The sequence below is a fragment of the Lytechinus pictus genome, chromosome 4, assembly GCF_037042905.1.
Source record: "Lytechinus pictus isolate F3 Inbred chromosome 4, Lp3.0, whole genome shotgun sequence".
Taxonomy (NCBI): Eukaryota; Metazoa; Echinodermata; class Echinoidea; order Temnopleuroida; family Toxopneustidae; genus Lytechinus; species Lytechinus pictus.
The window spans coordinates 31905230-31917517 of record NC_087248.1 but is presented as its reverse complement, the minus strand read 5'-3'; the positions used below and the strand labels follow the sequence as shown (position 1 = coordinate 31917517).

Here is a 12288-nt window from a genome sequence, read left to right as displayed (position 1 = left end):
ATAGTGAATGAGATGGGTTTGTGATATAAGACTATCTTAGAAGTAGACTTATACCATGGTCACATTTGTTCTACGGCGGCCGTACGGCGAGTCGAAAACAGCCGTTTTAACATTTTTTGTCCAACTACATATAGGTGGTTTGAATCAAAATTAATAAAACGGCTGTTTTCGACTCGCCGTACGGCCGCCGTAGAACAAATGTGACCATGGTATTACTGAATGTAAACCAGACATGCGCTGTTCAGACATGCACTGTTTGGACCTGCACTCGATTTAAGTTGTGTTCAAAGTCAACTCCTGCAATGGGCCACTGACTGAATATAAACCAGACACAAATCAGACATTCGCTGTTCAAACCTGCACTTGATTTGAGTTGTGTTCAAAGTCAACTCCTGCAATGGGCCACTGACTGAATATAAACCAGACACAAATCAGACATTCGCTGTTCAAACCTGCACTTGATTTGAGTTGTGTTCAAAGTCAACTCCTGCAATGAGCCACTTGTGTGCAGAATTGTATTACACACAAGAAGAATATAATGAAATGCAAGTCCTACATTTGCACTTCTGATTAATTGAAAGTCAAGTGATTATTTTTTTTAAGTCAAAGCTGCGTCTTCCCCTCACTGATCCTCAAACTTATGTGACCAGAAAGACATATAAATTAGACACAAATCCAACTATCAAACCAATCAGACATGCGCTATTGGGACCTGCGCTTGATTTTTTAGTTGCGTTCAAAAGCAACTCTTTTTGCAATAGGCTACAGGGTCAGTTGTGTGCAGAATTTGCTTTTCTGGTTAGGTGAAACTCAAGTGAGGAATTTTGAACCAAAGTCAAAGCTGCTTCTGTCTCCTGGAATCCTGCAAGCATCTTATCCTCAGTGATCCTCAAACTTAGGTGACCAGATAGAGTTGTCTTTAAACATAAAGAAATCATGCCCAAGTCAAGTTCTGTTCTATTCCAGTTCAGACAGGCCCTGGTTCTTGAATGACAAATCAGATTCTCAATCAGTTTGATTCCCATCAGCTAAAGTTAAAACAATGGGCCTGTTTCACTACCATGGAAACCTTGCTTGTTATGATTCATGGCAATAGTCTTTATGAAGCAGGCCCATGATCATTATGAATTATTCCTGTTAACAAGCTTGTCAATACAAAGTCTATAGTTTGTCAAAATTTCATTGGAGTTAAAAAAAATTAAGTGAAATTAAAACATGAAATTGGAGGTGTGATTAAGCATGAGAACAGGGGGATGTTTCACAAAGATTTAAGTATGGCTTACAGTCAAACTTCAATTTATATTTGTGTGTTGTATAACACGCATCACCACATTGATCAGATCAAGGTCAGAGGACAGGTACTTCTGTGTCATCATCAATGAGGTGACGTGTGGAGTGAGCATGTATAAAGTTGTGCATTACGTCATGCATAATATACAAACAGCTTTGTGAGACACCACCCATGTCCTTGGGATCTGTTACACAAATACACTTACAATGGATCATCATATCTGTAGTTGCATTTTGTTCAAGTGATCAACCAGTAAGATAAATGCCCAAATGTCACTATATTCATGGTAGCTTTCACCTCAATACGTCATTAATCTGTTTGAAATCACTAGGTATCATTGTATTTAAAGTATATATATGTACAGTCATTTGTGTATATAATTTATTAATCACATTCATCATGATAGACAGTATGCTCAAAACATTCATGTGTACTGCACATTTTTGTCAGGAATATTCCTTCCCCTTTTTTATCAAATGTTCTTAAAGGGAGGGTCCGGGCTGAAAGTAATTATAGCTTAATAAATAGAGTAAAATTCACTGAGCAAAATGCCGAAAATTTCATCAAAATCGGATAAAAAATAACAAAGTTCAAAGTTATTGAATTTTAAAGTTTAGCAATATTTTGTGAAAACAGTCGTCATGAATATTCATTAGGTGGGCTGATGATGACACATCCCCACTTGTTCTTTTGTATTTTATTATATGAAATTAGGTCTATTCAAATTTTTTCTCCAAGAACTAGAAAAATTGGATTGACAACTGATTTAGTGCATTAGATATTTATTGCTGCAACTTATTTCATTATAAGGGAAACATTATTCACACAAGGATGAAATAATGAAAAAAATTATGATTTTATGTCATAACATAAGAAAACGGAAGGTGGGGATGTGACATCATCAGCCAACCTAATGAATATTCATGACGACTGTTTTCACAAAATAATGCTAAACTTTAAACTTCAATAACTTTATTATTTGTTATCCGATTTTGATGAAATTTTCGGCATTTAGCTCAGTGAATTCTGCGCTATGTATTAAGATATAAACATTTCAGCCCAGACCATCCCTATAATGATTGTGTTTTTTCTTTAAATTCATCATATTGTTTTGATGATTCTGGTTTGCCTATTTTGTAAACCCTTAGAAGAAGATGAAATTTGATCAATTGTGGAGTAAATAGATGAGTTTTCATGGCATCACATATGTGATCAAATTTAGATTCTCATAAGTTATAACTTGTTGAAACTTTTTTTCAGTTTCATACTGTTTGTCCAAATTTGTTCAGACTTTCTCCAATGTATTAATCTGATCTTCTATTCAAACAACTTTCTACTTGAGTTTGATTCACTTCTTTGGAGATAAAATCAAGTCCAGGGGCCCATAACACAAGACTTAGCAATGATCGTAGAACATTTTTCTTCAATGGATTCCATTGACTACAATGTACAATCAATCGTGAAAATCAAGCATACTATCAATCGCTAGCCTTTGTGTTGTGGGACCCTGGTTGAGATCTGTTTCAATGATGGGCCTTGATCATAATTTATTTTACATGACAGGTTTCTTGTACATTCATTTTGTCCTTTTTTTTCATGTGAGTGAATGATGGATTAATAAAGAATTTTACACAGTATTTTGAAGTGGTGTGAGCACTATTTATTGGCTTTGATGAGTATGTATCCACTTTTTGTATGTTTCTCTATAAAACTTCTATTCATATATATAATATTCTGTTTTACTATTCAAATAATAAATACAATTATTTTGGGTTCATCTGCCCCCCCCCCCCTCCCTCTCTCAGATTATTCTGACATCTAATGCCATACATCTGATATATTTATATTACATCTGTTCAAAGAAAAAAGTCTATTAAAGAAATTTTGGAATCTATTTCCTTGTCAAGCTAATTTTGGTATAATTCATTGAAAGCACCATTAAGGAGAGGGCTCCCTCTGAATTTCTAGTTATTCAAAAATTAAAAATTTGTAATATGATTTTTTTTTTTTTTTAATTATATGAAAAAATTGTAATGAAGAAAAGGAAGATGATACTGGTATTGAAAACTGAAAAGATCATGCAAAATCTTGTGTGCCTTACACTTTCATTAAGAATCATTTGAAGAAAAAAAAAATGATGGATATACACTGTACTTCTATTTGTACACCACAAGGGAACATCATGTAGAGAACTAATGGAAACGATTATCTGAATTCCTGATCTACGGAATGTCTCATACCCCTATTTGAAAAATGTTGATATGTACACTGGCATACATATTAATGAGCTTGCAGTTTAATTGCTTCTATATAAGTTCCATGATTTAGAATGACAAAAGGAAAAAATAGATTTTCATTTTTGTGCACAGATATTTAGAAATCCCTCTCCCATCCCATTTGACATGTTCTGCTCACCTACAGATTTTTTTATGGTATTAATTATGTTATGCCATGATCAGCATCAAAACCATATGAAAACAGTATTGGTGGATGCAAGGGGCATGGGAGATAATAAAACCAAGGGTGTATCTCATGCCCCTTGCATCCATCAATATTTTTCAACCACAGGTGCAGTGGAATGCATTTTTGTACATGGTTTTGGAAAAAAGTAGGGGGAGGGGGGCTGAAGCCAGCCCCCCCCCCCCTGTTTTGCGGCTTCTGTACCAATATGAAAAATAGACATTCATGGCCCCCTAGATCCGTGTATACTTTGATAACCATTCATAAAGTACAAGATAAATAAGGCCTAACTGCATGTATTGTCAACTTTTTTTTCCTTGAGCATTAAGCTATACATGACGCACATCTGATGTGCCATTCTTCAAAAAAGAACTTTCCTGGCCCAAGGAAACAAGTACCCCTTCCCTATTTATGATACCTGGATCAGCTGGCATAAAGATTTGGGCTGGCGGCCGGGGGGGGGGGCTCTGCCCCCCCCCCCCCCCAAAAAAAAAAAGAGTTCCATGCATGATCAACCAAGAAAAAAATGCCGAAAATGGAGGGAAGTGAAAATTGTAAAATTTGATTTTATTTGTTGAACATTGTGTCAAAAAATAACATAAAAAACAATTGTTGCCCATTTCTAAAAGGATTTTTTGTTATGACCCCGGCCCCCATGTGTTTCTTTGTTTGGGGCTCATTACACGCCACTGCATGGATCCAACTGTGTAATGGAGAGTGAGGATAAATGATAGCATCAACATCATTTATTGGGCATCATTTTTATTACTTTGATCTCAAAATCATGATGACCAAACTATGTGTAGGGCCCCCTGTCACGTGATCATACACAGCCAATCGTTTAATTAGGATCCATACCTTTAAATTACAGGCAAGATATCTCAAAAGTATGTCAGGAAACTGGGATAGGAAATGATTTTTGAGAGTTTACCGGTAAGCAAGCCGCTTTGAATTACGCTTCTTCGCGCTTCTTGTCTTTGACTTTGGCAATCTATGTTTTTTGTTAAATTTCGAACTGGGGCTCGTCGTATTTCCTGTTCTAAACTTCGCGTGGCATCGCCAAGCGGTGTGCATATTGAAATTTACGAAGCTGCGATAAACGCGAGGAAGACGGGGAGAACAGACAGATTTCATCGTGTTTTGTTGATGATTGATGTTTATTATAGCAAGATTACGAAAGGAAAACCCATGTCCTTATGTCGAATTCGAGAGGAGCACTTTTTGCCTGCACTAAGTGCAACAGCAGACATCCATTTGATGAATTATCGGCAGGCCAACAACTGTGTAAGGTAAGCGAGACACTGCCCACTGAAAACAATGCAATTTCCGTATTGTGCGCATAGGCAAAGCTTTTCTTTAGTTGAGATTTCCAAATTTTCTGCAAGTTGATGCGAGCCGCCACACAACGGATGTTTGGTATTGGATCGTATTACCGAACACTTTTCATGAATTCAATCATATCAAACACAATACTTTCTTATAATTCACCAAACTTTCACTATAAATACCCGGTACAGTGATGCACAAATATCTACAAAAAAGTCAAAATCTATAGTCTAGATGTGACTGTAATGACTAATGTATGTGAAAAATTGCTGATAATGTTTTTGTCTCTTGTTAATGACAAAAATGTTAGTGTTAATGACAATAATGTTTTCATCTTTTGTTTTGTTCTGTGTATGATGGGGGGGGGGGCATGTCTGCGCACCTGATGATTATGGGCTGGCAGTGAGTCCAAACTTCGCGGACGGTCATTATCTAAAAAACTAGCCAATATCCTTAAAATCTGACATCACCAACGTGAAAAGCGACCTAAAATTACCCTTTGGTGTAAGTTTCTTTAGGATGAGTTCAGTATTCATGAAAATATTGGCAAAAGATCGGCAAATTTGTCGCCCTTAGCGCCCGTTTTGAAGAAATCTGATATTCTCAACAAGCATCACGATATCACCATTTTGCAAGCATAAATCATAAAAAATGTGAGTTAAATATGGTACTAACCGATTCTATAGCATTTTGCCATCAATCTGATATAAATTTTTCACTTTTTCAGCTTGAGTTTCTGTTTAAATCTCCACAAAAACTTTGGTCCGCGAAGTTAGGTCACACTTTTTCTGAACGGTTTTCCAGCACAGCGCGCATTCGCCGATCGGAATAGAATTTTGAGATCGCGATACCGGCGAAACCCCTTGACCTACTTCACATTTTCGTCCATGATTTTATACTTTACGATCTTGCCGTCAATGTGGTAACTATTTCTTGAATTCTTTTTGTATGAATTATGAATATTTTGTGAAAAAAAGTCAGCCTGATGAATATTTTTTGAAAAGTGCGCGAAGTTTGGACACCCCATCATAACTTAAAGGAGAATGAAACCCTTGAAACCAGCTGAATCCATATCAAATTATTATCAAAGAGAAAAATCAAAGAAACATACCGATATTGTTGAAAGTTTGAGGAAGATTGAATGAATAACATGAATAATAAGAAAGTTATGAGCATTTGAATATTGAGATCACTAATGCCATATAGTTCCTCCCTTTGGCAATGCGATCAAGATCTGTGATGTCACACACGTACAACTCCCTCATTAGACATTACTTTAGACGTACTTATTTCACATATATTCTCACTTTTATAATTATAGAGTCTATCACAAGGTGAGGTGTTCTCTTTATGAGAGGACAAGTACAGAGGTTTCACAACATTATATCATTGATGAATCGTTTGTCATATGATTAGAATGAGCAAAAAGAGATGTTTTGGGGTATATTTTCAGTGTCCAAAAGGGGAGAGTTGTTCATCTGTGACATCATAGATCTTGGTCGCATTGCCAATGGGAGGATCTCCATAGCATTTATTAGTGATCTCGACATTCAAATGCTCATAACTCTTCTATTGCTAGTCCTATTTTACTCAAACTTTTGTTGATCTTATTCTTTGATTTTTCTGCTTTCACAAAAGCTAACTTGTTCCAATAGTTTCATTCTCCTTTAAAGATGAAACCTAAATTTGTTTTTGTTCCTCAGAAAATAATGTTTCTTATCAGTAGAGGTGCACGGCCAATATGGGAGACTCTCCAATAGGGGAGACAATCTCCCACATTGGAGACTTGCTTTGCAAAAGGACAAAAGAAACAACACCAACAAAAGCATGATTTTTTCCCCAAAAAATGTTGTCTCACTGAGGTCAGAAGCCCATTTTTTTTAAATGTGATTGACAACAAAAATCCTTATCAAAACAAAAGTAGACAGTAGACGGTGAAAAGGGGTAACTTTTCATGAGGAATCTCCTTATCACATTTTTATTTGCCGCCAAGGTAATCCTGTTGCAGCAAATGTAAACAAAGGAAATTGGTTTCCAAAACTGGAGACTGTCTCTGAAATTGGATACCCAAATTCTTTACAAAAGTCTCTGATATTGGAGATAATCTCCCACATTAGAGACAGTCTCCAATATTGGCTGTGCGCCTCTACTGCTTATAGATCTATTCTTATAAAAGTCTGGGAGAAATGATTTTGTTGGAAAAAACCTTGGTCAGTCATTTTCATTTCAGATGGTGCCCGGCCCATGACCATGTCTGCGCACCCATTCACTTTAACAAGTTACACACAATTCAGGGATTTTGTTGTTTAAGGCTGCATTTGAGGCTGTCACATGAAATGTCAGAAATTTAATATTTTTCCACCATTTTGTGTCGGATTTTTTAATGAACATCGTTCTATGTATTGCATGTGTAAAGATTGTGGTCGTTGCGTATCTTCTATTAGGATGGGGAATCGGGTGTCCGGACAGTTTATCTTTTTGAAGCCTTCTTTTTTCTTTTTGGATTACACTAAAAATATGAATTCAATAATTGTACTCATCTTCTATTTTGTTCTTTATAATATTTCCTAACATTTTGTACTAAAAATTGATGAAACTTCGCTTGTAATATTTTCCTAATGACTTTCTAAAATTGATCGTCCGGACACAACAACTGGGTATACTAGAATTGCGCAGGCAAGGGGGGACTGTGCAGACTTAGGGGACCTGACCTAACCCAGGGAGCTCCGGCCCGCTTCGCGGGCCGGAGCCCAGGGGGGCGTTTCATGAAAGGACTTGTCGGACGTTTTATCCGACAAGTCACATTTTATCCGACAGTTACCATAGTAACAGTACCTCTCAGCCAATCAACATCAGAGAAAGATGTCAGATCTGACAACTTGTCGGATGAAAATGTTGATGAAACACTCCCCAGGAGTCTTCTTCTTCTTCTTCTTCCTGTAAAGTACAGACTGCCGTTGGCATATTATCGTACTCGTGCTTGTCAAGTGCCCAGATGAATAGTGCGAGTAAAAATCTCTACAAAACTATGTGCGGCTAAAAACAGAAGAGGCCTTAACGAAGCCTCCTTTGCTGCACCTCCTGCTTGAAAGACGCGAGGGAGGTGCTGTGAACTATCTTTGCTGGGAGTGAGTTCCATATTCTGATAGCATCAGGAAAGAATGATTTTTTGATATATTTGTGTTCTGGCATATGGGATTTGGAACTTATCAGGATTTCCACGTGTACATGGTCCAGTTGATGGAATAAACTGGTCATCCGGGATGTCAATAAGCTTGTTGATGATGCAGTAGACCATGCTAGCTCTCTGTTGTGCCCTTCTTTCCTGAAGCGTAGCCCACTGGAGTTGCTTTAGCATATCTGATACGCTGCTGGTACGTCGAAAGTCTCCTAAAGCAAAGCGGGCGTAACGGCGTTGTACCATTTCCAGTTTTGAGATGTTCCTCTGGGTAAATGGGTCCCATACCACAGCAGCATAGGCCTACTCCAGTATTGGAAGGACAAGTGCTTTGTAGCACAACACTTTCGTCTTGAGAGGGCAGTCCCTGATATTTCTCTGCAGGAAGCTGCTGACTGAGTTGGCAGACTTAGTTGTTTTGTCTACATGGTGATTCCACTTCAGGTTTTCCTGGAAGTTTACACCAAGGTATTTTGCTTTATCAGCCTCCACCAGGGGTATTCCATGAATGTAATATGGTGTCGAACTCTTGATAATTACCCTCTTATTAGTAACATGCATAACTCGGCATTTTTGCGGGTGAAATTGCATGAGCCAGTCATCTTCCCATACTTGAAGAGCATCCAGATCCCTCTGAAGCTGTTTAGTGTCCTCCTCTGTCTTGACCTTTCTGTACAAGATGCAGTCGTCAGCGAAGAGGCGCACCGTAGACTGTGATGATACATATTCAGGGAGGTCATTAATGAAGAGGAGGAAGAGCAGAGGTCCGACCATGCTACCTTGCGGCACTACTGAGAGAACGGGGGCTTCATGAGATGTAACTCCTTGAATAAGAACCCTCTGGGAGCGGTTGCTGAGTAGATGTTCAATCCATGAGTGAATATTGCCTCCGTGTCCACCGTGCATTTACACATAGACACGGGACTAGGGTAGATTGTGGTCTCAATAACTTGGAAAGAAAATTGTGAAAACAGAAATTATTCACTTACCACGATTATATGGATGAAGGTCTATCGTGTGGCAGTATCCTGAGCTGACATCGAGGCACAGACTGGAACCTCAAAAAAACGAAAAGTTCTCTCCTACCCCAGTCTCGATGGACCCTTTTGTTATGAATTTTGAAAGAATTAGGAGAGGTATCGCGACAGAACTTTTCGTTTATTTGAGGTTCCAGTCTGTGCCTCGATGTCAGGATACTGCCACACGATAGACCTTCATCCAAATAATTGTGGTAAGTGCATAATTTCTGTTTTCACAATTTTCTTTCCAAGTTAATGAGACCACAATCTACCCTATTCCCGTGTCTATGTCTAAATGCATGGTGGACTCCTGGGCTCCGGCCTGCGAAGCGGGCCAGAGCTCCCTGGGTTAGACCTGACCATGTATCTACATGTATGGCAAGTTCCCCTAAGTCTGCGCATACGCGTATCTGTGCGATTCTAGTAAAAGAAGATACGCAACGAACACAAACTTTACACATCTCATGCATAGACAGATATTAATTAAAGTCTCAGCGGAGCATATCCCTGACAGAAATAGACCTATTTATTGATGTACAAAGATCTATACAAAGTCGAAGACCTACATTTTGATGACAGTGTTATTTTACTTTTAAGAACTAATAATAAATTATAGGCATACATTGTAGGCTTCCTGTCTATGGAGGAGGTGAAGTGAAGCGAGACATAGTCCAGCAGAATAACCAACGAAATTGAGACTGAAGCTTTCATCCAATTGAATCAATACTAGTAATGCAAATTTGGTTTGCCTTTAGGCCCAAGTGGTGCATTTTGCAAGATTGGAACCAAGGCCAACCATACATTCATTTTTGTCTCACCTGCATAGCAGAGTGAGACTATAGGCGCCGCTTTTCCGTTGGCGGCGGCGTCAACACCAAATTTTAACCGAAGGTTAAGTTTTTGAAATGACAGCATAACTTAGAAAGTATATGGACCTAGTTCATGAAACTTGGCCATAAGGTTAATCAAGTATTACTGAAAATCCTTCCTGAGTTTCAGGTCACATGACCAAAGTCAAAGGTCATTTAAGGTCATTGAACTTTGGCCATTTTGGAGGTAAGTATTAGATTGCTGTCATAATTTTCAAAGTTTATAGATCTATATACTGTATAAGCTGTTATTTTCGCGGATTTCGTGAATTGCTGATCGGCCGCAAATTTAACAACACGCGAATATATTGACACATTTATAAGTCAGTGCCAATATTCCCAACAGCAAAGCTTTGGTATTCAAAACATCCTGTGTAGTGAAAATTTTGAGATATGCACCTCTAATGTACAAAAAATAAGGTTTAGAAAGTACAGTTAGTGATTCAAAAAGTTAGCTAAAATTTCACTTTTTTTTTAATTTCTCAAACAAAATCAGATCCTAAACTATTTTCTCACATAATTCTATCGATATTTATTCACTCACTGTAATATTAAAATTTATTTTCCATGAAATAAATTGATTTTATTGTCATCTGTATACACACACGTATTGGCAGCTATTTGCATACTCATAAGTAGGCCTGACTTGAAACGGATATTTCAATATTCGGATACCCGAAAATGAAAACCGGACGGCAGACGGGTATCCAAAATTTTACCCTGAAATATAAAAAATAATATCCATTTGCACTTATTTGAGTTATATTTAAGATTTTCAGTTATATTTGAGTTTTGAACCTATCCGATGATGGCGAGAGTCAGCGTGCGCTAATTAAAATATTTCTGAAAACCACGAAATTACGAGAAGCTGAATATTTTGGGTTTAATCTGTTTTGCAATCGGATTTGACTAATGTGAGTTAGCGTGAGGCTACGGCTACAAATGTAGATCGTATGACTGTGTAAGCTATTAGTTAATGACTATTATTTGAGTCATACAAGTCGGGCCTAGTTACGATCCCATTTAATGGTTGCGAGAGTACAGTGTATGTGTGTTTATTTTTTAGTTCCGATCGAATGAAATAAGATGCAATGAATTTGACCGAGGCGAGTGTAAGGGCGAGTCTACTATTACTAAAAGTCTAAAACCAGACAGGCCTACATCATTCAGCTCACGCACATGCTGTCCTGTCTGGACGTGTCTGGAGTGAATCGTCCGATACATATTTGGTCACATTACACTCGCTACACCTTAAAATCAGATCGTACTTGGAATATTTTCATTTTCATGTCGGGTTTCTCCCCATTCCCCAAATTATAGCCAAGCTTCTCATTTCTCAACTTCTGAAACATAATCACACTTCTAACAAAGATTCAAGACAAGATTTAATCACAGTAACAGTAACTAATCACTTACATTCATCACCAGTAAGTTTTACTGCAAAACGCGTCGATTCACAACCAACCACATACTCGGCGGGCGCACATCATAAACCTTTCTGGCACGATACCGCCTTTTAAGTATTGTTGTTTACGTGATGATGGATATCAAAATTTATAGTGGATATGCCATTTAAACTGAAATGAAGGAAAATTTGTGTTTTGTAATTTATATATAAAATATTAATTCATGAAAGAGATTTTCAATTGACAATTATCATTCTTTCATAATTCAATAATTCTACCAGAATAAAATATGAAGTTTTGATCCTGATATAAGTTTCTACGAACAAGTTATCAAAATGTAAACATACGTGAACAATTTAAAATTTGCAATAACACAAATATTATTAATGACAGTTCAAGAAAGATAAGGGATGATTCATTATTTCGGATTTGATAAATAAATCAAAAGAAACAAAATAAAACGGCCAATCAACATGTATTTGACGTTTACATGATTTCAAAATTATCTTCATTCATATCGAAAGTTGATGTGAGAAAAAAGGAATGAAAAAGAATATTTCGTTACGCATTTCAATTTAAATAAATTACAAAAAACAACATGACACACGCAGCCAACATTCATTTGACGTTTTCATAGTTTCAACAATAATCATCTTCATTTGTAACGAAAGTTGCCGTGAGAAAAAATAGAATTCATTTTGATGAATAAATCACAAAAACAACATGACACACGCAATCA

At 37.2% G+C, this 12288-nt stretch overlaps 1 protein-coding gene across 3 annotated transcripts in view; it reads left to right on the top strand.

Annotated features, from left to right (window-relative positions):
* The first annotated feature begins 4439 nt into the window (after window positions 1–4439).
* The window catches only part of LOC129258629 (protein FAM76A-like), a 29829-nt gene continuing 21980 nt past the window's right edge, over window positions 4440–12288 (top strand). The window contains exon 1 of one of the 3 annotated variants that reach the window (XM_064098834.1): window positions 4440–5040. In XM_064098834.1, coding sequence (XP_063954904.1) covers window positions 4948–5040 — 93 coding nt within the window. In that variant the 5' untranslated portion in view covers window positions 4440–4947. The remainder of the gene's footprint in view (window positions 5041–12288) is intronic. The other 2 variants (XM_064098835.1, XM_064098836.1) reach the window with 2 other exon arrangements.